At 38.2% G+C, this 26,890-nt stretch overlaps 2 protein-coding genes across 3 annotated transcripts in view; one reads left to right on the forward strand and one right to left on the reverse strand.

Moving 5' to 3' along the window:
• LOC116715907 (vang-like protein 1) overlaps window positions 1-17,281 on the forward strand; it is a 42,155-nt gene extending 24,874 nt beyond the window's left edge. For both annotated transcript variants that reach the window (XM_032556650.1, XM_032556651.1), the window contains 6 exons: window positions 4,659-5,090; window positions 5,398-5,573; window positions 10,713-10,846; window positions 12,623-12,770; window positions 14,984-15,218; window positions 15,828-17,281. In XM_032556650.1, the coding sequence (XP_032412541.1) occupies window positions 4,659-5,090; window positions 5,398-5,573; window positions 10,713-10,846; window positions 12,623-12,770; window positions 14,984-15,218; window positions 15,828-16,088 (1,386 nt within the window). In that variant the 3' untranslated portion in view covers window positions 16,089-17,281. The remainder of the gene's footprint in view (window positions 1-4,658; window positions 5,091-5,397; window positions 5,574-10,712; window positions 10,847-12,622; window positions 12,771-14,983; window positions 15,219-15,827) is intronic.
• Window positions 17,282-20,921: 3,640 nt separating this feature from the next.
• Window positions 20,922-26,799, reverse strand: LOC116715915 (calsequestrin-2-like). Its single transcript, XM_032556675.1, has 11 exons — window positions 26,237-26,799; window positions 25,758-25,842; window positions 25,575-25,675; window positions 25,073-25,181; window positions 24,040-24,113; window positions 22,945-23,075; window positions 22,835-22,880; window positions 22,688-22,742; window positions 21,613-21,713; window positions 21,448-21,522; window positions 20,922-21,377 (listed from the first exon to the last, which is right to left on the reverse strand). The coding sequence occupies exons 1-11, from the start codon at window positions 26,480-26,482 to the stop codon at window positions 21,168-21,170; spliced, it is 1,233 nt and encodes a 410-aa protein (XP_032412566.1). The 5' UTR covers window positions 26,483-26,799; the 3' UTR covers window positions 20,922-21,167.
• Window positions 26,800-26,890: the final 91 nt, after the last annotated feature.

Below are 26,890 nucleotides of genomic sequence, written 5' to 3' on the forward strand. Positions count from 1 at the left end.
TGGCGCTCTTAGATCCAACGCTGCTGCATCACAGGATGTTTACAAAAGCAGCCAGAGTGGAAAGAAAACACAGGTGTCTCCTGACGACAACCCATAAACATATTTGCAGAAAATGTATCAGGTTTTTATTTAATTTTTGCCAGTATTTCTTGTCCCAACTCTCCAAATTGTTTCAGTTCTCCATTGTCTATCTGAATGGTCGTGTTGTTTTCTTGTTTCCTTCCTTGTCCTGACACGTTCCTGGCAGCCGCAAACATCATCCACTGTGTTGAAGCTGCAGTGAGGAATGCATGTTGCTATATTTTTCACAAACAGACACACACACCTTGCCGGCCTCCCAGGAGTAAGCAGCGTTCCTGCACTTAGAGCTGAACAACAGAAAACAGGCTTTTAGTGGACGCTTCATTTACTGTGGCGGACAATAGATGTTATTTATTCTCCAGCGGAGAAAGAGCCATCTGACCCTTCATACATATTGGTTTTTTAAAAGATTTTCTTACATTATGGTGACTATTATTTATGATTTGTGTGAAATAAAAACATAAACGCTTTAAAAAAAAAAAAAAAATGGGTTTATACTTTAGTTAAATCAGGGGTGTCAAACTAATTTTTGTTTTGAACCGAATCACAATCATCAATGCTCTTAAAGGGCCGGTAAAACCTGTTCACAAACTGTTAAAATATCAATTAATTCTTAAAGTTAAATAATATTATTGAACATCTTTCCAGTACCTCCAGTGTTTTCTGTTGATTTTGTGTGATTTTTTACAATAAATGTCAAGAAACTGGAGGGACTGATTGTTATAATTTAGCAGGAAACAGATAAAACTGCATTAATTTGATTTATGACATAATATGTAAGCACAATTAGTGTTTAGTCTAGAATCTAGAGGGCCACTTAAAAGCTACAGCGGGCTGGATTTGGCCCACGGCCCTCAAGTTTGACACATGTGATGTAAATGCTATTTGGAAATTTTCTGGATGGGTTTTTGCACATCTAGAAACTGAAATTTCCCTCAATTTTACTCAGATTCATTCCTCTGCATCTGGAAACATGCTTTTTTTAAAAGTCAGTTCAATCTTGACTTTGACTAGGCCACTCTAAGCTATGGATCTCATGCAGGTTCCTCTGACCTGCTTTCCTGTCTCTCTATTAACTTGTTATGTTAATAGAATAGAGGCAGTTTAAAGTTCACCCAGGTTAAGATCTGTAATGCAGAACAACTGAACAGTAAAAAAAATCACACAATTCCTAAAATAAATAGTGACAAAGCTGTTTTTTTAACCAAAAAACAACATTTTACCTAAATGTTGTTTAAAAAGTTGCTTTTCTTACAACATTTCTGAACAACTCGCGTTTTAAACATTCGCATGGTTTTTGATTTGAGCTTTTTAATGTAGCGTAAAGTTGGTTTAAATGAGTGTTTAACGCTCAGCATCAAATTCCCCATGTTGAAGCATTTAGTTTACAGTTTTTAGGGATTTTTATCAAAGAACCTTTTACATCTAATCTGCCCCCTTCTGTTATGCTATTGCTCTGACGTTGGAACATAGTCTCTTGTTTTTGTTATGGATGTTTGCCTCTCTGCTGAATTAGAGCCATTTTTTATGCCTTTAGTTTGTATAATTTGTCAATCCTGCGATCTAAAGATATTCTGGCATGTGGTCGCTTACTCTGAAAACTTTTTCACTGAATTTAAGAAAGAAAGTTGAGACAAAGGTGACATTCTATCATCTTATAGCATGCAAAGTTTATTCTATTGATAAATCTTTTGTTTGACATCATCTGATTATCATTATGTAACATATTTTTCAATGTTTAAATGTTTAAAAGTCTTAAAGAGGCTTTTTAAGGTGTCAGATTGTGTCATTAACTCTTTAAAAACCAGAATCTAAAACTGAAAACTGTTTGACTTTTCATGGCTGAAGCAACATCTTCACCTCTGTTTGAACTGTACTTATTTATCTAGGTCTTAATCTTCGTATGATTAATGCTGAGTAAATCGGTGAGGCACATTCTCTCTCTTTCTGTTTTTAAATCTTTTTATCCTTCCTTTCCTGTTGAATATTTTATTTAATTTCAGCTCCTTCCATAATACGAGCTGCTGGGTCAAATTCCTCACTGCAGCTGTAGAACAAGAGCAGATCTGACAGCTTCTGGGTAGCGGTGTGTGTTTTCATGATGCACAGTGTGTGTGTGCGTGTGCGTGCGTGTGTGTGTGTGTGTGTCTGTGTGTGTGTGTGTGCGTGTGTGTGTGTGCAGAAGATTTCTCATGTCTGTACTTCCCTGAATCAATTGTTTTTTTGTCTTTAATTGGCCGTCTTGTTATTGAACATCCACACCAAACTAACAAGCGCGCAAACAAACGAATAAAATGAGCGTTGAGACAGAGCCGAGCAAAGCTTTTTTGGGGCGCTGGGCAGATTTTCATTTGGGCCCCCTATGCCAACATGTCACCACCACAGTTGGGTTATGACTCATTACATTTACTCAGTTACATTTACTTGAGCAACTTCCATGACTATTTCTGGATTTTCTCAGATTTTTATTGAAAGACATTGATTTGCAAAAATGTTCTTTTGTTTTATGTTATTTTTGTTACTTGTATAAATTATTGTCATTTTAATCCTGAAAATACCAACATTTCCACTTAACTTTATGTCTTGGTCTGTTTTTTTTCTTGCATATTCTGAAATAATTATTTGGTTTAAATTGCAGCATTTAGTTAAGTTTAATGACATTTAGACAACTTGTCTAAACCATGAAGAAGAAAACGACAGGAAGTAGTTGGAGGATGACGTTTTTTAATCACTTATCATGTGAACAAACTTATTCATGCCGCGTTTATTCTTTGATAGAAACACAGCAATCATGAAATAGTGTTCTTTTGACATTAGTAGAATATTAACCAAAATGTTTTTCCTGTTTTTAGGAGACGAATGGCCAACATGCTGCATGAATCTGGCTGATTGCTCTCTCATATTGTTCTCTTCTGCAAACTCTCTCCTCCATATTTGGCTCAAGCAGAAATAATTTATTTGCTGCTTAATGAGATCTCCCTTTGCCTTGCAGCTGCAATTCCTCCCCTTATTTGTTGAATCCTATGAATAAATTGCATGTTTGGCTTAGAGTTTAATGGGGCTGAGGTTTGATTTAAAACGGCCAATGTCAGGAATGTGGTCCCACGTGAACTCTGACCCTGTGAACCCCGGTCCTGCATTCCAGAGCCTAGTTCAGACCTCATGAGGTCGGTTGGTGGACATTTCTCTCTCTAGAGAAATGCAGACGGTGACACGGAGATTTACAACCGCAGGTGAAAGCCCAGATGAATCTGAGGTGAAGAGCCGACATGTCAGCAGCTCTGACTGATATTCTGCTGCACCTATAAATGGAATAAAATCCTCAAAATATTCACAAATCTCAGAAAACAAATATATATATATATATTTTTAATTCGTACAATCCATTGTGGGTTTTGTTTCTCTCTTTCTGCAGGTGTAGAAGCAGACCTTTCCTGTTTCCCTCTTTAACTTTTAACTTTTTGCTCCAGTCCTTTCATAGAGCATCAAAGCAAACGCTGCAATGCTCCACGTGTGAAAGTAAATCTAAGGACAACAGACCATACAGATGCAAATTGGCTTAAACTCTAAGTTTGTCTTCTTTTTTGTTATTTAAAACAGAGACTGAGTAACAAAATCAGGTTTAGAGACTCAACTTGACATCATTTTACTATAGTACATATTGTACCACGTCACTTTTGTTTTTTCATTTAACGTTCCATTTTCAGCCGCTTGCAGGCCTCCATTACCCCGTTTTGCGGTTGCTGTGTAAAGGTTCCTTATCTCTGTTGTTTTAAGCGTCGTTATCTGCGGATGCAGTCAGACTCAGACGTCAGCGCACGGCCCACTTGGCAGCTCACTTTGGTTTTCTTTTTCCACGTGAACCGCATTTCTCCTTTCTTTCTTGTAGGCTTGGATATATCTTAACGCATGTCGGCTAAAATGGATAAAGACACGTCTTAATGTGTAGAAAATGCATTTAAATTCAAAATAGCTTCTTAAAGAGTGAATCAGTTCCAATAGTTAATTGTTTTCTGTAGCTAAAATTGACTTAAGATATCTAAAAACAATAAAATGTTGTATCTTTTACTTACAATCATTATGTCTGACGATGAATTGTTCCAGAAATTACTGCGATAAATTATATAATATTGTTATTTTGAGACCATTTTCAAGTAATATAACGGTAATGGCATAAAAATTGATTCTCAAAGATGAATAAATTTTAAATTCTAATGAACGTTTAAAATCTCCAAAATAACCAAGGTGGTGATTCACATCATGAAACACAAAAATCAACTATTTAAACATTAGATTTTGCTAAATGCTGTCATTGCACATCAAAATGTTGGTTAGTATTTTATCTGTTATGGTTAAAAAGCAAATCTAAACAGGTCTAGATTTAAAGGGACTCAGTGTTTTGGCCGTTTTACAGTTTTCTGGAAGTTTATGTAAATAAACGAAACAACAAATAATTCTCTGTAGACGAAATTATTGGGACTAAAGCACCAAACTGAAGACTTTTGTATCCAGTCATTGTTAGAAAGAGAAAAGCGATAAATTGTGCAATTAATTGATTAATTAATTTATTGATTCAGGATGACAACTGGGGGGAGACAACCACCGCCATCACCGGCACCTCGGAGCACAGCCTCTCCCAGGAGGACATCGTCCGCATCACCAAAGACCTGGAGGACAGCGTGGGGCTGGACTGCCGCCGCTACGTCGCCCGCTCCATCGCCGTGATCCTGGGCCTGCTGGTGTTCTTCACGCCGCTCGCCTTCCTCGTGTTGCCTCACATCCTCTGGCCGGAGAAGCTGCAGAGCTGCGGGACGGCCTGCGAGGGGCTCTTCATCTCCGTGGCCTTCAAGCTGCTCATCCTCCTGCTGGCGGTCTGGGCGCTCTTCTTCCGGCCGGCGCGGGCAGGCCTCCCGCGCGCTTTTGTCTTCAGAATCCTGCTGGCGGTGCTGGTGCTCCTCTTCGTCATCTCCTACTGGCTCTTCTACAGTGTCCGGATACTCGACTCACAAGTACGTGAAAAGACTTACAGCTTTCTCTGCTAAAACTAAAAAGTAGATCTGGAAATGGATGGTATTCTTCAGAGACATTTTAAGAGGTTTGATACGCTGCAGACATATTTATTTTTAATGCCAAGCAAAACACAGATTTCTGCTCCCTGCAGTGATGTTTATTTTGTGAGTCATAATTTTAAATCCCATTTGATGAAGGTTTAAAAGGCTGCAGATGCTCTACATCTAGTCTTACACCGCTTCTTCTTGTACTGCATATTCAGACATTGATTATCTGGTTAAAAGTGAGCCATGTTTGTTCCCGTAGGACAAGAACTACCAGGGCATTGTGCAGTACGCGGTCTCCCTGGTGGACGCTCTGCTCTTCATCCACTACCTGGCCGTCGTCCTGCTGGAGCTCCGGCAGCTCCAGCCATGTTTCTCCGTCTGCGTCACGCGCGCCACAGACGGCGAGACGCGGCACTACAACCTCGGACAGCTCAGGTGAGGAGAACACCTGCGAAGAGTTCCTCTGCTTTTCTTCCATACCATGTGAAAACATAACTCACACTCTTCTGAAATTATGAAATAACTATAATTAGGCTCAGTTTTGCTAATCGGACTGATTGTTTTTCACACCTGTACAATCAAGAAATCACTTAAACAAAACCTGGCTAACAAAACATTGTTTTGTGATGAGATGAGAAAGGATTAACATTTATTAATTTAAAAAGGTTACAGTGTTGGGCACTGTAGCTAAAAAACTAGTTGTGCTAACCATAAACATTAGTTATGCTAAAGTGCTAATTTGCATTAGTTACTCTAATGCATTCTTGCATTCTCACTCATTAGCATTAGTATGCTAATGCTAGTTAGCATTAGCAAGCTGAAGCTAACTAGCAATAGCATGCTAGTACTAATTGGTCATATTCAACAGGCTAAATTCAACCATGTAGATAAGAGTACCAACAAAATGGCTCTCAAAATATTTATTTTTTAATTTCTGCATGTATTTATGTAATTTACATCCTTTGTTGTTTTTTATGTATTAATTTGTTCATTTATTGTATACTTGCCACTTGCTTAATAGTGTTTTTTTAAAAGAGAGAATATGAGGAGAGGAAACAGAACTGTCAAAATAAAAGCATGACTATAAAGGTCTAACTGCTTGAAGAGTTCTTAGCAATCAATAACAAAACTTCAACACAAATAAAAGTTTACAAACCCAAAACTAAATTTAGAGTTTAGAGTTTATCTGGAACCTTTAATTTAGTTATTTCGGAGAAGCTACGTTTGTGCAAAGCTAGCCAAAATGCAAAGTGAAAAAATAGCTACGCTATTAGAAAATTAGCTGCTTTGGGACTCCTGTGGACAATCAGTGTTAAAGTTGAACAATTTTTAAATAAGATTATGCCCATATCTGAGAATAAAACATGTTCTTTTAAAGAAATTTTGCATTGTTCACTTATTAACATTCTGCGTGTGCTCAGATAAAAAATCAACACTCTATTTGTCTGGTTCACATCTGTACAGATTGGTTTGGATAGCTTTCTATGTGAGAATGTATTTTCTCAATTAGTGAGTGAGAGGCCTGGAAACCTCAGGACTTCCTGAAACAACAAAATAGAGGAAGAGAAGTGTGCTAATATCGACGGGGAGGCAAAAATAGAAAACATGTGAAGGAGACGAAGGCAGAATAAAACCCAGAAACTGGGACACCTCAAGTCAAAGATGGTTGAATATTCCACAATGAGAGGAAGGATTTCATCGGGTTGAGCCTCAGAGACAAAATGAAAAATGAATTCTGCAGTTCAGGATGAGACGGGAAGACTTCAGAGAGGAAGAAAGAGGAGAAAACACTGGAGGAAGTTAAAGGAGGGTGTAAGAGAGAATAGAAAACAAGAGTTTAATAGTTAATGCAGGAGTCATGTTGAAGAATCCAGCAGAGTCCCGTTTGTTGAGCTGGAGGAAAGCAAAACCTTGTTTATGTCAGCTCTACATGAAAACAGCATTTTTAGCTGAACGCAGCAGCTCTGGTTTCCAGTTTCTCACGCCCCTATTGCTGATGGCTTACAATAAAACCTGATGGATTTATAGATGAAGCTTCTTTTTATGACGGCAACGAGAAATCTGACCCGAATTCTTCGCTTCATAACTTAAAGCGAACATGCAGGTGCATTTCTCATGTTGCTTATTCGTTTTGTCACATTATGAGCATTGCAAAAACATTCATGCCTGTTGGAGATTCTAGTGCAAATATCTTAAATAAACAACTTAGAGGTAGTTATTGTTTAAAGTCAATAAATCCTTAATATTGATGAAAAAGAATCTTTTCAATTGGCAGATTATTTCACTGACAATATAGGAATAGTGAAATAATCTGCAACTGAAACTAGAACTTTTTCATCAATATTAAGGATTTATTGACTATTATTAAAACAAGCAATTATATGTTGCTGAAAAGTTACTTGTAAGTTAGTAAAAAAACACCTATCCATTGAAAGCCTCCTGGGTTTTCCACCAAATATTGATTTCTAAACTCTTCCTGAGTTAAAACATTAGTATTGTTGTTTCTAAATGAATCTGAACTTCTTTGGGGTCTGAGAACGCTGCATCTATGTTGTTATTTTTCTGCAAATAAATACAAAAACATTTTTGCTTGTAATTTTGGAGACATGTTGTCAGTAGTTCATAGAATAAAAGAACAATGTTCATTTTACTCAAACATAAACCTATAAAAAGTAAAATTGGAGAATCTGATCATTTTAAGTGGTCTCTTCATTTTTTCCAGAGCTGTATCTAAAATAATTGAACTAAAAACTAAACCAAAGCTACTTAGACTTTTTTCTCTGTGTCTGAAATTTAATCAGATTAACATTTTTGTTTTAAAACATTTGTTTTAGTGATTTGCCTCCATTTTTTTGGCTCCTCTTTGTTAAACTGACACTGAACGCGACAGGAGTGAGATTGTAATGTTTGTGATGCAGTAAATGAGCCGTCGCTGAAAGCAGAAAGTGGAAGCAGAAGGAGGACAGAACGCGGATAAAGAGCCTCCATCAGTGGATCAGGGGTCACGCTGTTATCCTCATATAGGATAATAGGAAGCGCATGCTGCAGGCTGGTGATATTAAGTTAGCAGACAAAACGCTGAACAAAAACCTCTGCATAGAGAGTGTGTTTAATATCTGGACCAGAATAAAGGCGTTGCAGCGTTAAGCAGTCAACTTGGATGGAAATTCCTCATCCAGAGCCGATTTCTACTGCTTCAAAAATGCACCGTCAACTTTTGTTTTGTGTTGAAAGTTTCCACACCAGCCCACGAAGCAAAAGAGCAGGATTCTCTCATTTCCGTTTGGAAAGGGCGGACCAGGGTTTCCTGTACTTAAAGGGGGTAGAAAAGATCGAAAGTACTTCGCCTGATGGGAAAGAGCAACACAATGTGGAGCATTTGTGGAAAAACTCTTAATGGTAACTTTACTGTGTGAAACATGCCTCAGTTTGGTGCTCAAACCTTTTTATATACCTGTTTTCCGTTTGGCGCTTTTGCTAACTTTGAAAATATTTAGCGCACTTGCATTAATTTTTCCGTATCAATTGTGAAATGCTAATTTATTTATATTTACATATGAGTTGAAGTTTTGGTTACCAAATCTTAGGAATTCTTTGTTCATTTTCATGCTCTTATTTTGAAGTGTGTTTTTACACTGCAGTTCTGTTTCCTCTTTATTTCAAACTTAAAGGAACCAAATAAAACAGACAGTAGAAAACATAACGTTAACATAAATATAATATCTAATATAATCTTAATTAGAGTTAGCGCTTTAGCATTAGCATAACTTATGTTTATTATTTGTGCTTTAGGTTTAGTGCAGCTAACCTTTAGGTAACTGTTTTAAATACTACAATAACAAAAACTAGAACATTTAAAGCAACAACATTTGTATTAAACTCGGCTATTCAGAATTGTCGAAGTTCAGCTACTAATTATAAACTGCTGCTGTTACCAGTTGGAGGTGATTAATTGCGCTTCCTGGAACACGAGGCAGCTTATTACATTATAAGAGCAGATGATTTATGGAATATAACATGTGAAAACAGCCTGCTTGTGTACAGTCGGTTTAATCGTCCTGGGCTGTGAAAGACAAGACCTGGCACGCAGCAACGCCGATCCAAGCTGCAGCTGCCGACTTCTTTCTCCTCTCATGACATCAAGTTTCACGTTTGAAAACATGGAGGGTCATCCTGTCATCTGGGCAGAAAGTAGATTCACAGCTAATTCCAGTCAAATCTTAGAAGAAGAGCTTGTTATTTGGAAAAGTTGATGACTTTTTGAACTACAGCTCACCTGTCGCCAACCTGCGTTTTGTCAGGAAGTGCTGCGACTGCGACCTGCATTAAATAAATCTAGAGAAAATACATGAATCGGTTTCCTGTTGATCCTTCTCTTTGAAATGTGACAAACATGGTGGCGCTCTGCTGTTCACAAAGTCATTACTTTTAGTGCTGCAGCAGCATCAATCCACTCTGAACACGTCCAGGTTTTATTATGTTACAACCATAAACTAAATATTTGATACAGGCCTTTTGATTTTAGTCTTTATTCTCACTTAGATATGTAGATAGATATCAGTCAAGCTTATTTGTAAAGCATGTTTCAGCAACAAGACGGTTCAAAATGCTTTACATGATAAAAACACAAAAATCAACAATTCAAACATTACGTTTAGCTAAATGCAGCCATTACACATCAAAATTTTTAAATAAATAAAAGTATATTTAGAATTAGTTTTTCTTTTAAGTCCATATTTGTGGAGAGCATAACTGATTGTTTACTTTTCAGTAAAAATATCGAAAATTACAAATTATTTTCCAACCACTTACACTGAAAAAAGTTTATTTTTGTTCAGTTTCTATTGCAAATATCTTTGTACACTTGAAATAAGACAAAACTAACTTACAAGTTACTTTTCAGCAAGATATATTAGCTTGTTTTAAGTAAATAATTCCTTAAAATTTGGAAAGAAGTTCTAGTTCCATTGTTTCGTTTTTAATAAAACATTTTTGCCTTTTCATAAGTGAAATAATCTGCCAATAAAACTAGTAACTTTTGATCAATATTAAGAATTTACTTACTTAAAAAAGTTAATAAATCTTGCTGAAAAGTTACTTCTAAGATAGTTTAGTCTATTTCAAACACAACAGACAAAAATATTTTGTGTTTTTTCAATGTAGGAATTACACTGTATTTTGTGTTCTATTGAAGTTTGTATTTTTTCACTGATTAAATGTGAAAAGGTTGAAGGAGTGTGAATACTTTCTAATTTGTTTTTCTTTTCGTGATTCCTCCATTAGAAGCAAACATCTCTCTTCATGCTCACTGCTTTCTCTTCTTTGTGTGAGTGGCGCTTGTTATCCTCAAGAAATGCTTTTTTTTGAGTCATAAATATTTGAAAGTGAGCCAAAAATCTCCTCCATCTGTTATTTCGTCTTCCTCTGGAGCATTTTCAAACCTACAGCAGGTTTTTAGTACCTTACACAGAAAGAAAAATGTCTTGTGGCTTGTTTTTCTGTTCCTTCTCCATCAGTCCAGAGCAGCTTTGGGCTACAACGCCTCTCTGATTTGCTTCCCCTTGTTTCCTCCAGTATTCAGCGGGCCGCCCTGGCCATCATAGAGCGCTACTACTGCGACTTCCCCATCCACAACCCGGCTCTGCTTTCTGCCTCCAAGTCCCGGGCGGCCAAGCACCTGGCCGGCCTCAAGGTCTACAACGTGGACGGTGAGTTCCCTGCATGTCTGCTGTGTATTTGGGCTTTTTCTAATACTCCAGCACATACGTGTCAAACTCAAGGCCAGTGGGCCAAATCTGGCCCGCTATGAGGTTTTATGTGGCCCAGAGGGACACGTAAACAGAACCTTGAAATTAGCCATTGTATGCTTAAATAATATTTTAGCAATTACATGAACGCCGTTTTCAACGGAAGACAATTAGGGCCTCAGAAATTTTCTTCTTACTTTTTCACAGAATTTTGACTTTTTTCTCAGAATGTACCAGAATTATTCTGAATTTAACTTTCTAAGATTAAAAGTCAGAGTCCTGGGGGGGGGATCTGATAGAAAAAAGTCAAAATTTTGAGAAAAAAGGCAAAATTCTGGGAAAAAATCTGAGAATAAAAAGTCAACAGTCTCCCTCTAGACTCTAAAGACACATAAATAGAACCGTCAAGATAACAGCATACTCAAATATTATTTTATCAATCAATTCAAAGCTGTTTTTATCTGTTTACTGCCAAATTACATTAATCAGCTCCTCCAGTTTCTTGTGAATTATTGTGGAAATTCACACAAAATTAGCAAAACTGTTTCACCTTTTCGCACTAATGCACAATTTTGAGTTTATTGCAGATGTTTTACAAAAATTATGAAAAAGTTTGGCTCTAAGCGATAATTAGTTCCCACCTGCAGGTGGCAGTATTTCTACTAAACAGCTTCCTCTGCCTTACTTTAGGTCAAATGATAAAAAGTCACATTTACCATTATATTAAAAAAATCACAAAAACAAGCGTGAAATCCTGGAGTGACTGAGAATATGTTCAGTATTAGTTAATTTTAAGAATTAATTTATATTTTAACAGTTTTATAAATACATTCGGCCCTTTAAGAACCTTCATCATCTTGACTTGACGCTTCGGCTTTAAAGCAGTTCTGTGCTTTATTTTTAAACACATTTATGCTGTTTTCCTCCCTCAGTAACAACTCCCACGCTGAACAGTGTTGCCAGCACCTTCTGTGATAAACTCACAGTTTTTGATGAAAAAAAATATTAATGATTGCCTTATCAGCTTGTATTAACTCATTACAGGACATTTGGATGCTGGAAGGCAGAAATCGATTTCTTAATGCAACATAATTGTGAAATTGTGGACAGTTGCATGAAGCCCGGATGATTTATAGTTAATGTGCTGCAACGTGTAAAAACTGCAAGCAGACTGAGTTGATGTCCTTCATAATAACTTTATTTCTCCTCGTTTGCCCCGACGCTAACCCGTTTAAGACGTCTTTGAGGCTAGACTGAAAGCCTACCTGTGGGACAGTAAGTATGTGAAGATGTTTCTGCTGCTGATTGAGTCACTGGCTAAAACACACAGCACTCTACTGTCTGCATGCCACAGGTTGAGGGAAAAGTTTCACGCTGGTGTCAGCTGGCAGGAATGTAACACAACCCATCGATTAAATTATCGCCGTTCCTCAGGCGTACTCAAGATTCATTCAGGCGCTCAAGTTAGCCGTTTGTCTTCCACCTTAAGTCACTAGCTGGATCGCCGACAGTTGTCGTTCCTCCCTCGAGTGTCGCTATTCTTCATTTTTATTCTGCAGCAGCTGCTCAGAGGCTTCCTCTGCTTCTCTTTCTGCTGCATTTTGAGAGAGAGACCATAATCTCTGCTTGATTAAATGTTCTTTCTAAGCACCCAAGTGACTTCAAGTGATTTTTACAATGTCTGACGAGCTTTTTCTTTGACTTCTCTTCAAGTCTGTTGATTTCTGCTGATTTCAGGTCCGGGGAACAACGCCTCAGCGGGAATGGCCCAGTCCCAGTCCAGAGCCATGATCGCAGCTGCAGCCCGGCGCCGCGACACCAGCCACAACGAGCTCTACTATGAGGAGGCCGAGCACGAGAGGCGCGTCCGCAAACGCAGGGCGCGGTGAGTGTGGAAGCAACGGAAATTAAATTTATGCGTAAAAAACGAAAAAGGAAAACATACTCTGTCTGAAATTTGAATGCAGGTATTTTTATATAGCTTAGGGTTCTAAATACCTGATTTGAATCAGAGGAGGAAAGTTTGGTGGGGGGAAAACAAACTCTTCCTCCACCAAAGGAGACAGGGAGAGTTAGTGAGTAGTAGGCCTGTCGCGATAAACGATAAATCGATTAATCGTACGATAAATTAAAACTATCGACGTCATTTCAATTATCGGCATTATCGTCTCTTCCGGCCTTTTTCTCTTTCTGTTGATGACACCAAATAAAAAAAGGCTCAACTCCGGTGCTCTCCACTGACTCCCCCTTCCTCATTTTACTTAGTGTAAAGTCCAGCACACACAACACGATCTTAGAGCTGTCGGCCGATTGTCGGCCCATTTTCAAAACCTGACAGACCACACATTAGCCGACAGAAATCCTTGGTATAACAGTTTGATCGGGTTCCTTCCTGCCGTGTGGTGTCCAACAATGGGCACAAAATAATGGCTACAAGTCCAGTGAACTAATTTTAAAACCAGGCATTAATCAACGCTTTACTACAATCTACCTGCAATGCATGTGGCTAGTGTCAGCGTAAAGTCCTGACTGAATGAAAATCATTAGAACCTATTTACGTCACGTTAACGAAGAACAGCTGAAAAGTTACCGGGTTTATCAACTGCGGTAGCAATTTCGCTCCAACTCCTCCTCTTGTCATTTCTATATTCTTTGCATGTTGAATAAACATTAATGTTGTTTCCACATATCATCTCCGATGTCCGCTGGACTTCGGGTTGCGCCGTTTCAGCTGTTTGGGATTCCCCTCTGTAATTTCCCCTCAGAAAACACTGAGGAGAATCCGCGCTTTCTGATTCAACAGGCTGCGTTAAAGCTCCCAGTCGGGGAAAACCCCTGATTTAGATCAGAGCGGCAACGACGATCTACCGAAACACACCACACAATCTTAGAAAGACCAACGTTTTAAGATTGTCTAAGGGGAAAAATAGGGGCAAAAAATCATGTAGTGTGAACTATTGCATCAGGTAGTCGATGTGCCCATCTTCTCTATTTAAATCTAATTATTACTGAAGGGCAACATAGTATACAGACTTCATAATCTGCACTCTTTGGGTTGAATGCAGTATTTATTTCCACTTTGGCTTTATGTTGTTTAGTTTTTATCAAGTACATTTTTTGTTAATGGAGACTGAGAATCCATTTTGTTTTTGGTTGTTTTGTTTATCAGTTCCAGTGTTTAGTGTTCTTTTGAAAATAAAGTGTATCTATCTTTAGGAGGAAATCACATGCATTATTACGTCATTTCCATTAAATCAGTGTAAAAAGGTCTTCAGACAATATTATCGTTTATCACAATAATTTTTTGAGACAATTAATCGCTCAGCAAAATTTGCTATCGTGACAGGCCTAGTGAGTAGTAAATCTTAACCTGTTATAGAATGCAGGTTCAACGAATAATAAAAAAACAAAATGATAATAATGGACTTAATTTTTTTAAGTGTGGTAAAGTTCAATATAAACAGCCAGACATAACAGCTTCAGCGTTCTAAACATTGGTTTTCACAATCTCAGGAAAATCATCTGTAGGGGAAAAATATTTCCGCTTAGTTTAAAGGAACAGTATTTTTTTTTTTTTCAAGACACATAGTACAGCATGGACAAGTAACTGTAATCTTCAGTTGTTATAAAAATGCTTTATATATCAAAAATGACCAAAAGAAATTGGACTTTGTAATTTAACACCTTGTAATTGGGTCTCTGTCTCTTTAAAAACGCCTGCTCTTTCTTTATGACAACATGGCTCCTCTATTAACCCTTTAGCAACATTTTCACCAGCGTTGCTCTGAGAAGCAGCTCCTATAATGAGATGCGCAGTTCCAATTAGGTGTTTGCTAATTGCTGCTGGCTAGTCTGAAGGAGCTGAGTGGGGGAGGAGCTTCACCTCCAAGGCGAATCCTTTAATCTCCAACCAGGCGTGGAAATGAAAGGATTCCTCAAACATGAATGAAAGAATCAAAGCAACACTCCAGTGAATAATATAACATGATGTAAAGCTACAAAAGTCGATTTTACATAAAACTGCCCCTTTCAAATGAAGTCAGAGTTGGAAAGGTGTGCCATGAATGTTCCTCATTTGTTTGCTGTGCTTCCTCCCAGACTGGTGGTGGCAGTGGAGGAGGCCTTCACCCACATCAAGCGCATGCAGGAGGAGGAGCCGAAGAAGGCCCCGGGGGACGTGATGGACCCCCGAGAGGCGGCTCAAGCCATCTTCCCCTCCATGGCGCGCGCCTTGCAGAAGTACCTGAGGACCACCAAGCAGCAGCACTGCCACAGCATGGAGAGCATCCAGCAGCACCTGGCCTTCTGCATCACCAACAACCTGACGCCCAAGGTCAGCGCCTGAAGTTCTGAGGGTCCAATCAGGGATAGATATCACTGGATTCATATGTTACGGGATGTATCACGCGCCACACTAGCAGGAAAATTACACAAAGAATCTAAAGAAAGGATGCAATGTCTTGTTTTAAGTTTTCAGGTTTGATGTTTATTTTACAATTATTAATAAGTGATCGCTGTTAGATTAGCTACTGCTGCTATTAGCTAATCTAACACAGCAGCGGTAGGTTAGCTAATTCTGTCACAGTTGGTATGTTCAAGTTGCCTTTTTTAAATTTTCTAACTGAACCGAAACACACAGAATTCCACAGCACATATACATGTTAAGTTGTCAAAGTCAAGCTAGCATAACTGAGCTACATCCTTCTCCCTTGATATTTTTTTTCTTAATTAAAACTTTTTCTTGACATTGTTAACTAGTTATCAGTGTTGACAATTAGTAGTAAATCACTGGGTCCATTTTTTTTTATATATCAAGTGTACATTTAAGATTTAGCTACTTGCCAGCTAGCAGCCAGTCATCGTCAGATAACAGCTGATGTTCACTGCATCGGGTCAGTATTAATGTTTTCACTACTCCTGCTTTGTGCCGTTTTCCATCCAGGCGTTTCTGGAGAGCTACCTGTCGCCGGGGCCCACCCTGCAGTACGGTAAGGACCACTGGCTGGGCCGCCGCTGGACGCTGATCAGCGAGGCGTCGGTCACCAGCGGCCTGAAGGACGGAAGCATCTTCTTGCTCAAGTGTGTGGACTTCAGCCTGGTGGTGACGTCCAAGAAGATCCCTTACGTCCAGATGTCGGAGGAATACATCGACCCCAAATCTCACAAGTTTGTCCTGCGACTACAGTCTGAAACCTCGGTGTAGGACACCAGCTATTTTTCTGTTTTGTTTTTTTATTCCTCACCATGTCACATTGCTTTCAAATGTTGCTAATTAGGGTTTGAAGTTTTTTATATGTACTTTTCTTTGTTTTTAATATATATGAATATATATATAAATGAATTTATATATCACATGTCTGAAATTATTGCTATTTTAATGTTTGACTTGGTGAAAAGAAGAATTGTTGCAGGATTTCGCTCACGGGTTTGATCGAGATTAGGTTGTGCACAATACTGTATGTATGATTATACAGTCCCTTTCAAAAGTATTAAAGGGGCAGTATGATGTATTTCCGGGTACATGGAACCATTTTATAGCACAATCTGGTAACTATGTCACCTTCAGTTGTAAAAATGCTTTACATTTCAAATATGATGTAAGAGAAATTGGATTTTGCAAACTTGGGATTTTATTTGACAAAACCAACATAAATAGGGCATAGAAGGAAAATCATACAGATATTTAATTCTGAAAAATATACACTTAAGTAGGAGAATGAGTAAAAGGGGCTGAAAATAAAAGCACACCACACTTTTCAACTTTGTATCGGTTAAAATCCTTATTTTTGTCCTTCTGAAAAAGGAAAAAGATTTTCAGGACATGGACAATACAATCATGTCCTCCTTCATGTTGGTTTACCACATAAAATCCTAGTTAATGTAAAAGTTTGCGCTGTTTGTCATGTTTGATGTTTCTTTTTTGAGAAACCGAAGCCAAACGAGTCTGGAAAAATTCACTCCAAAGTTCCCAACAGAGACTCAGAACTGATGTCTTTGTTTGGAACTGGAAGACAGACTTAAAAAGAAACAGTTTTGGATTTAATCTGCAGTTCTCCAGGTGCATCGACATCATCATCATCATTGGCGGCGGCGGCGGCGGTTTGGATAACCAGGAAGTGAAAACGAACTCGCGCCCAAAGACGTGAACTCTTCCACAAAGGTTCAGTAATCCTCTCAGGGCTTTTGTGTCTGCCGCATCTGCCTGACATGACGAGACAGAGCTGCTGGTTCTGAAATATAGAAATAACTACTGATTTCTGCAGAGCGGCTCTGCGTCACGTAGCAGCACATTCTGTCAGTTCTACGTCTGCTTTGCCCCTTCCAAGCAAAAGTTTCCAGACTTTAAATGACAGATCTTCATGTTTTTTTACACATTAAAAGCGCTTTTATAAAGAACTGGTTTCTATTGTGAATGAAAATGGCGGCAAAATGTAGCAGTCTTCTTGCTCCTGTAACATTTTGTCCAGTTAAAACTACAAACCGGAACATTTTATTGGTATTTGATGTAATTAACAACAGAGGAAAATCTGAAAAGTGTGGCATGCACTTATTTTCCTCATCTTGACCGTTATCCCTCTACAAACTGAACATTTTGCACATTCTGATTTGGTTATTAGCTCATTTTTCAATGGAGAGCTTCAGTTTGACTTATTCTGGACTTTGACTGGGCCATTCCAACACAACAAAATTCTGACTTTAATCTCAATTATAATTGTTTCTCAAAGTTTTGACTCACTTCAGAATTATATTTTTTTCCTCAAAATTCTGAGTTTACTCTCAGAGCTTTGAGTTTAATCTTAGTATTATGACCTGTTGTTTGTTACTTTAATTTCAGAAGATTAAAGTCAGAATTCTGATTATAATAAAATTCTAATGATGGAAAACAAATTCAGTTTTTTTCATCTATCAGAGTTTTTTTTTTTTTAAAAACTATACGCCACACTTTCTAGATTTAAAAACTTTTTTTTTTACTAAGGTGCGTATACATTTCCACAGTAGTGTAAAAAGTTTTCACCCAGCCTCTGAGCTCAGCAGTGATTGAGCTCAGCAGCGCTTCTCATCGCTTCGTTGTATCAGAACAGGAATCGGCGGAGGCGGATCAGCAGGGTGGAACCGCCGTCCCAACTGGTTTTTCCTTCTACCGCCTGACGTCTCATAAACATCCAATCTTTGGAGGTCAGTCCCTTTAAGTAGGACTTTTTTTGCATGATAACAACAAAAATACTCCTATATAAGCTAAAAATCCCAGCAGCACTTTGCAGAGTGCCTGCAAAGTGCTGCTGCACTCTGCAAAGTGGCACAAATCACAGAGGTCAGGAATCATTGTGGCCTCTACTGCCCCCTGGTGGTTCCACCAGGATTGGCACAGGTGTATAAAGCTGAAGAAAAACAAAATCTGTATGGTTTACCTTCTGATCGTAACTTGACGGTGCCTCATGTTTTTACACTGTATTTATGTAAACACGCACATCTGTGTGTGTGGGTGTGTGTGTGTGTGTGTGTGCACTTATTTTTATCACCATGGAGGGTCCCAAGCACACTAGGGCGTCTAGAAAGGGCGGGCCCCACAACTCACTAAGCTACCTTTGGGCCCCCTGAAGGATATTAAGGCTGTGTGTGTTTGTGTGTGTCCTACCTTTTCGTCCCCATCTGTCCCACTGTTGCCTGGTAACGGCCCTCTCTGTCCACAGTCGGGCTTCTGACTGAATTTTCAGGTCCTTTTCAGTTGCACAACATTAATATTTGTAAAAAACAAAAAAACTTTATGAACATTTGTAAAACTGCTGTGATGCTGCTTGTTATTTAGGATTGCAGCTTCGCTTCAGCCAGTTTTATTTTATGCAGCTGCGTTTTATTTTGGTAATTCAAAATTTCCACTGTATGTTGGGCTGTTTTTGACTGGAAAACGATGTGTGGCAGAGTGGTTCTCAAATGTCCTGAAGCAACAAACGCACCATCTGGACAGCTGCAGGTGCAGCCTGGTGTATTCTGATTGGCGCCACTTTTAGGAGAAAATGACCCGAAGACGCCGTACAGAAGCTTTTTAACGATAAAAACGTTAACAAATATGGTCTGTAGCCTATATATACTAAATGATGTGTTATAGTAGAAGGAGAATAAAATCAGATGACATTAAAAGCTGAATATTGCGCGACTAAAGTCATAATATTAGGAGAACTACAATAACAAAAATTAAAACAACTTATCAAAATTTTAAGATTTTCTTCAAGTAAAATTAGGTCTATAATCTGCTAATATTTTGACTATTCTCATAATTATTCCATCGTACAAATCACAGAAAAGATGATTGAAATCAGCCACTTTGTAACAATATTTTCTGCATCGCTTTAATGGCATTTAGTTTTTGCTCTGTTAAAGTTGACTGAGCTCGTTGTTTTCCAGAGGACGGAGTATTTTCACGAAGGTCGTTCACTTCTGCTGTAAACCTCAACATCTTCCCTTAGAGAGTTTGCTAAAAGGAGAAATTGGAGGATTCCTGAGTAGTATGCAGGAGTCGGAGCATTTCCTAACGAAGCGACCCGTTCTTCCACTCATTTGAAGTCGACAGATAACGGTGGTCAGACGTTCAGGGAGGGAGGGAAAGGCTACAGCAGCAGAAGACCACACCGGGTGCAACTCCTGTCAGCTGAGAACAGGAAACTGAGCACCTGTGACTATTTTTAAAGTGAAATTAACTAAATAAAAGCAATTTTTGTCTATATTTATACTGGTTTTAAAGGTTGCATTGATTGTTTTAATGTCCATCATAGCAGAGTTCTGGAGAGCGTGACGTCACGTGCAATCCGTCACTCTAAAACAGGCCATTGTTTAGCTAATCATCGTCTCCATACGGGTTTACTTCCTGTCTGGCTCGCCAACTCTCTCCGCCTGTCGTTGTTCGTTAAGCGTCCTGCTCTGCTGGGTGACACGTCTGGACCAAACATCCTCTTCTGTCTTTTTTTTTTGTGGTTTTCTCGTCGTCATGGAGCTCAGAGGTAACTGGCTCGCCGCCGGCCCGTCAGAGCCACGCGGCTAAACGAATGTCGACTCTGATTGGTGAATTTGCATCTAAATGGAAAGCTGCCTTCCCCTCGTTTCCGTCTCTGTGATGACCTGGTTATGTGGCGATTGAATCGAAACAGGAAAACCCGCCGGTTTTTGGTTTGGAGCAAAAAGCGACTCCTTAACAAATCTCACACACCTCGTTTCTTTTAATTCCCACAAACGTCAGATTTAGATTTTATGACCTCAGTTTCCTTTAGAGAGACTGTGACATGTTTACTTGCCTTGTCTGAACTAACATCCTGTTTATCACGGATAGCGATTCTTGAGTAGCTTTGCATCTTTTATTCATGTGGAGATTTTTTTTTTTTTTATCTGTGGCTCTCTTTATGAAGTTTTCCGGGCCTCAAAGTCCAGGTGTCCACTACCATTACAGAGCTGAATTATTTACCAATGTTTGAATAATTCAGCATGAAAATGTTCACTGAAAGAGGAAGAGATTCATTTTGCTTCAATTAGGACTAATTTGTGTGTGTTTGAAAAACAACAAACACACACTTACCTTCAGAAATTATTTTATGTGCTTGACAATCTGAAAAGTGTGGCATGCATTTACGTAAATTCAGCCCTTGTTAGCTAACTTTGCATGAAACAAATTGTTTCCTAATTATTTCAGCATAATCTTGTCACAGGTTCTTAATTGATCTGAAACTATTTTAACATCGAAATAAATCAGAAGTTCCTGATCTGAGTTCCAATGCTAGTAGATACAGTAACTCATGAGTGGCGTGAGAGTTAACTAAACGTTCATTTGTGGTTTTAAAGCTAACAGCACATCAAGAAAATAGGAGATTTTCTCTTTTATTTTGGTCGTTTCCAAGGAAACATTAAGAGTTTGATGTGATTGGAGTCGATTTATTAATGATTACGTTTGAAACAGATTGGATGTTTTGGTTTTTACTTAGGGGAATCAGACTAAATGGGGCTCAGTTTTAAGTGTTTCTGCTAGGTGGTATAAATTCATGAAATGTCATTCATTGAAGAACGATATTTATTGGTTAGAGATAAATATACACAGGCTCGGTACGTCATTTCTTTTATTCTTCTAAAACTTGTTTTCATTTGTTGCACAAAGAAATTTTTGTCCTTTAAGTTGCAAAGAGGAATTAATCAGAAGAAGAACAACTACAGCTTCAGGAATCTACCATCTACATATTTAATAAAGCCACTACCTTAAATGTTTCTTTAACGATTGAACCCAAACTTTAACTCTTGCAGGCTAGTAGTCTCTATCATCTCCGTCGTTCTCGTCTTCCGGATTTCCGTCGCCGTCTTCTGAGACGTAGACCTCGTCTTCCCGCTCATCGGCGAATTCGTCGTCGTCTTCGGTGTTCACCCTGCCGGACAGGACGTCCTCGATCCAGTCCTCCAGCTCCTCCGCCGTGGGCAGGTCCTCGTCGTTGGACATATCCAGCCAAACGCTGTCCGCCTGCAACAAAGGCCATGCCGTCTTACTAAACATCAACATTTTCAGTCGTTCTAATCTGAGAGTTGCTTACATCTGTGACGTTTACTACGCCGATCTGGGGCCTGAACAGATCCAACTTGAAGGTTTTTTCCCAGTAAGTGGTCAGCTGTTGGGACAACACATGTCAGGTTTATGTTTTATTTCACGTACTTTAGGGTTTTTGTGGAGGAGAGGAAATGCGATGGTGAGGCAGAACCAGAGGAAAGTCGTCGGGATCGATCCAGACGATACTCAGCTCCGGATTGTTGGTGTTGTCTCTCGCCACGTCTTTCAGGATCTCCAGGAACTCGTAGCCATCTGAAGAAATGAAGCTCGTTTTATAAGAAAAAAGATACATAACTCAAGATTTTAAACTTTTACAAAAATATTTAAGGGAAAAAACACAAACTTTGCCTCGCTGTGGAGGAATTTTGTTTCACTCTTCATTGCAGAAATGTTTTAATTCGGCCATATTAGATGATTTTTAAACGTAACTGGCATGTTTAAGATTGTTGTATAGCAAATAAGTTTGGACTTTGATGAGCTATGTAGTTCCGAAGCCTTAAAAATTCCTTTGTAACGCTTTCTAAACTGATAGTCAGATAGTTTTCATTATAAACGTGCGAAAAACTTTCTTGCCATTCCACAAACATTAAAAAACATAATTTCACAATTGTAGTGTTTCTATTACATACAAAACGTAATTAAAATCACATATGAATAAATTTGTTCACATGATAAGTCATTAAAAACATGATTCGCCATGATTATACAACCACTTCCTGTTGTGTTCATCATTGTTTCTGCCAGTAGTAACATCCAGTTGTTGATCACATGGCACAAAATAATTCCTTTGCAGTTTTCTAAATTACACTAATTTTGAGACAGATGACAAACTATCTTTTCATCAAAAAAGCCATTTTTAAATTGATGTGTTTTCATTAAGCAAATTTATTATCGTAATTTAAATTGATGAAATTATATGATCAAAGGAAACGCAGCTACTAGAGATTGGAGCAAAATTAGTTGCCTTTTGAGCTCTTTCAGCCTACTTCGTGTTGTCATACAGGTCTTGTGGATATTGTTTATTGGTTTTAGAGTTCTGGCAGTAATTAGGTCTATTTGAGGCTAATTAGTTATGTGCTTAATACATTTTTTTTCACCTGATGAAAGGATCAATCAACATTTGAAAGCCAAATTTAGCGATTTTATAAAGTGTGATGAAAAATACTTTTTCCCACAAACCTGTGCAGTTTGAAACAGTACAAATCTTTGAATAGATGAATACGGACCTGGATCTTCCTCCTCGGCGAAGGCAACAATATGTATCCCGTCCATATCATCCTCCTAGAGAACAGAAGTAAAAACGTTTTACATCAACTGAGGCTGCTATAATAGAAAGAAAAGTTCATTTAAATACCAAATATTTCATTGCTCACCCAAATCTCAAACATATTCTCTGCCCGCAGCTTCCTCAGTGTAGCCCTGTAGCGATAACACTGTAAGTCACGCTTTACTTCGTCTGAACTCTGACCTCTACAGAACTTACCTCCTGTGTTGGTTGACAAACTCAACGATGTCCAGCTCAGACAGAGGTCTCCCAGGCAAGATGGCCGGCTCCTCCATGAACGGTTCGTAGAAATTCACTTCATTCATCTTTAGGGAGAGATGTTTGGCAACCTAGAGCAACGCAATGCTGTCAATGTAATACGATTAGAAGTTCTTCTAATGCGTTAAATATGCTAATTGCGAATATTTTTCATTCTACTGTAATAAAAACCCCATAAATATTTTTTTGGAGACAATTGAACGTACATTTACATCTTAATTCTTCAATAAACAATTAAAGCAGCTGGCATTAAAGGGAGTCTTAAAAAAGCTAGCAAAAACAGGTAACAAAAATGAGCAAGTTGCCACTGCTGAAGCTACTTTAAATCCACTGGAATAAGATTATTATAAGGTTTTAACTTCAACTATAAAAGACAAATTGACTTTTGAGTAGTTCCTACATGTTTGATTAGCCTTAAAGGTTCTAATAATCTAAATCTTTTTGAGAAGTTGAACATCCAGCAGGTTTTTTTTGTTTTGTTTTGTTTTTCCAGGCCTTCACTCACATCACTAGCTCTAACTTTAGCCGTTAGGTTAAGGCTAAGTTTAGGTACTGCATCTGCAGTAAGATATTATTGAATTATTTTGTTCTAGTCGTTGTCAAAGCAAGCTAGGTTTCTGTTAGAAGAAATAATGTACTATTCCTAACAGTTGCTTGTTTGGTTCCTGAACAAAGTAATGAGCAATCCCACTAAATCAACATAGATCTGGAACACAGAAATGTTGGCTGTAGCATGAGAGGAACACAGCAGTAATGTAAAGAAGAATAAGAAATATTAAACATTTTAACTCCGAGGTAATTAGCGATTACTGGTAATTAAAAATAAATTTTATTGGTAAATTGCGGCTCTTTTTATCCAGGGTTATCATACTAGAAAAACAATATTTACTCTGTTCTGCTACATTTTCTGCTTACTCCTGCTATTTTGTCTCAGTTTAAATTTGTAAATCTGAAACATTTCAGTGCAACAAAAAAAGATCAAAGAATTAATTTTAAAAATCCGCAGACGGAAAGAATGGCACTATTATTACTTACAGATTTATCGAATGTTGCAAAGAACTTGATGTAAGGTTGAAATCTCTCTGAAGCTTCCTGGAAAGCTTTGTAGTCTGGCAAAACAAGTAACAGAGAAAAATTAATTAGCTAAGAATAAATAATAGAAGCATAACTAAAAGAAGCCTCGATGTGGGAAGAAAGTAGCAAACCGCTTCATCTTTACTCAGTTTTCTAAATTTCGGGGTTTAATAAAAATCTGTGCCAGGATCATTTGTCTCTCTCTTCTTTTTTTGACTATAATTGCAGTTTGACCTACTACATGAAAAGCTGGGCGCTATTAAAAGCGTCTCCTGGGACGAAGTGAGAGTGTCTGGAATCAGGTTTCTCTTTAACCGGCTTCATGGTGATGTAGCATCATTAGCCTCTGGATCCATTAGCATCTCAGCGGCTCACTGGGGCACCAATGAGATGCCGGCTACTTTTTTTAACTCACTCAACCTGCAGGATGTTAGTTTTATTCAAAATATTTAAAAATATATATATATTGATTAAATTTGTCACCATATAAAGTTCCCAAAAATTGTACTTGGATAAGACTAGAACTACTTCAACATGCTTTTATTCAAGTAAAAGTAAAAAGTAATAGTAGAAATTACTCGTGTAAAACGTCTGCTCAAGTACTGAGTAACTAATCAAACTATCAATCATTTAATATTTAAAAATTACATCATCAGATGAACAAAAATATAAAGTAAAGTGGAAATTTTTGGTATTTTAAGGACCAAAAATGATAATAGTTCACATAAGTAACAAAAAATAACAAAATTAGGAAAATAAATTTGTCCAAATCAATAAAAAACTGATTAAACTTTAACAACTTTAAACTCATGTAGCGCAATGTTGATTGGGAGCGTTAAGCCCCGCCTCCTAGCTCTGATTGGTTGTTTTTGATCGGGTGTTGCAGCTCAAGGAGACATAACAAGGCGACAGTTTGAACAAGTAAAAGGTACGAGCTGCAGCTTTAAATGCGTCATTTAAAACGTGAATTGTCTCAGAGTTTAGACGGACTGACAGGAGTCCTCTCCTCTGAAGTAGCCGATGAGGCGGATGTCCTCCTCCATCCTCTCGAAGGCCCGCAGCTCCATGGCGTTGTTGATGATCTCCACCGGATCCTCCAGAACCTGGAAGCAAAGTGTGACAGTTTTCAGTCCAAATATGGTCTGAATACTAAACACGGTGGTGGCAGCATCATGATGCGAGATTCTTTTCTGGAAACTCAACCAAATGGAAAATGTGCATTAATTATTGAAAATCCAACAGTTATTTATGTTTATAATATCCCAATAAAACACATTAAAATGTCATTTTGAATTTTTGTGATTTGGACAGCAACGTTTTCTCTAACGTCCTTTAAGTAAGGAATGAATTGTTTAAAACTTATGTAGTTCGGTTTCACAACCCTTTCAACGTAAGTTGAGTGTAAATTACTTAGATCTGTTATTTTATATTAGGAAGCAAAAAAGTTGTGTTTTCATGGACTAATCGTGAGATAAATGCCGTATTTTCCCACTTACATCCAATAGAAATTCCACTAAGGTGTCTGCTGAAAGCTCCCCGTCGAACTCAATGACGCGGTCGTCCTTAAACACATAAACACTTCCGACTTCCTGCAGACCTGATGGGGACCAAGGGGATTATTTAGCCACATAATCAATGATAATCAATCATTATCATCAGTGTTAGATGCTAAGCCGTACCCAGTTTGTTTGCTACTTTGGCGTCTTTCTGGGAGTCCACCATCCCAAAACCAATGTCTTTATTCTCCAGGACTTGAGCTGTGAGCTGGAGAGTCGGAGCAAAAAGAAATCAGCAAATAAAATGTGAATTTTTAAATGGTTTTAAGAACGATTGTAATTAATAAAATGACGCAGAAACAACAACTGAATGTGTTCAATCCACCGGAGATCACATAATACGTTTAAGTTAAAAAAACAAACAATTAGTGAATTAATCAAGTTGACAATATTAAAACAATTTCTTCAGGTTATACTAAAGCAGACAAACACAAGGATAAAGTCAAATTTTGGTTTCAGCTGTTTTATTTTTAAGTAATATAACGCTAATAATGCAAAAATCAATAAACTTTAAATTCAGATCAGTATTTAACACTGGAAGACATTTTAAAAATCCAAAATAATTAAATAAAACCGTAAATAAAATGAATTCTCTGCCTCACCTCCAGCACCAGCTCCGTCATCTGGAAGCGTTTCTGCAGGCCCTTGTTGTTGGGCACCGGCTCGTGGAAGAACAGGCACAGCAGGTCGTACCTCTTCAGGGCCTTCTTGTAGTTGCGCTCGTTAATGTCCAGAACCCGGTCCTTCCCGTCAAAGTTCGGGAACTCCAGACCTTCCTCGGCTCTGCTGTGCAGAACCAGTCGGAGGCTGAGGCCGGACCAAAGAACGGCCAGCAGGATGTGCTTCATCGCTGAATGACGTTTAGTTGAATAAAAACGTTTAATATTTTCGCTTCTCTGTAGCTCCAGCTCTTCTTCTCTTTTTGTCCTCTGTCTCCTCCTCTTCCTCACCTCATTCCAGTCCAGATCTCAGGAGGATTTCCTTTTCCCCATCCTCACTAGAAAGCTGATTGGACTGAACTCATTTACAGAAGATTCACCTGACATACATATTGTAATAATAATTTGTCAGCCATTAGAGCAGTGATGTTCTTATACATTTAACATAAGGAAAACATTTATAAATCCCTTTTCATCATTTTTAACACAACGGATGCCTGATTGTGACGTCCACAGAACTATTTTATGGAAGAATGGTAAAAATAAAGGAGAGGAAATAGCTTTTTTTATTTTTAGAATATATGGTAAGACTGCTTT

This window comes from Xiphophorus hellerii, chromosome 24, assembly GCF_003331165.1.
Source record: "Xiphophorus hellerii strain 12219 chromosome 24, Xiphophorus_hellerii-4.1, whole genome shotgun sequence".
NCBI lineage: Eukaryota > Metazoa > Chordata > Actinopteri > Cyprinodontiformes > Poeciliidae > Xiphophorus > Xiphophorus hellerii.

Bases quoted from the DNA above. Each gene is read 5' to 3' on its own strand.
- LOC116715915 (XM_032556675.1), bottom strand. From the start codon at position 26,482: ATGAAGCACATCCTGCTGGCCGTTCTTTGGTCCGGCCTCAGCCTCCGA. The intron at 25,182-25,574 runs GTAAGTGGGAAA...CTTTGCTTCCAG, and splicing joins TAGTGGAATTTCTATTGGAT to GTTCTGGAGGATCCGGTGGA. The intron at 22,881-22,944 runs GTAAGTTCTGTA...TTATCGCTACAG, and splicing joins TTTGTCAACCAACACAGGAG to GGCTACACTGAGGAAGCTGC.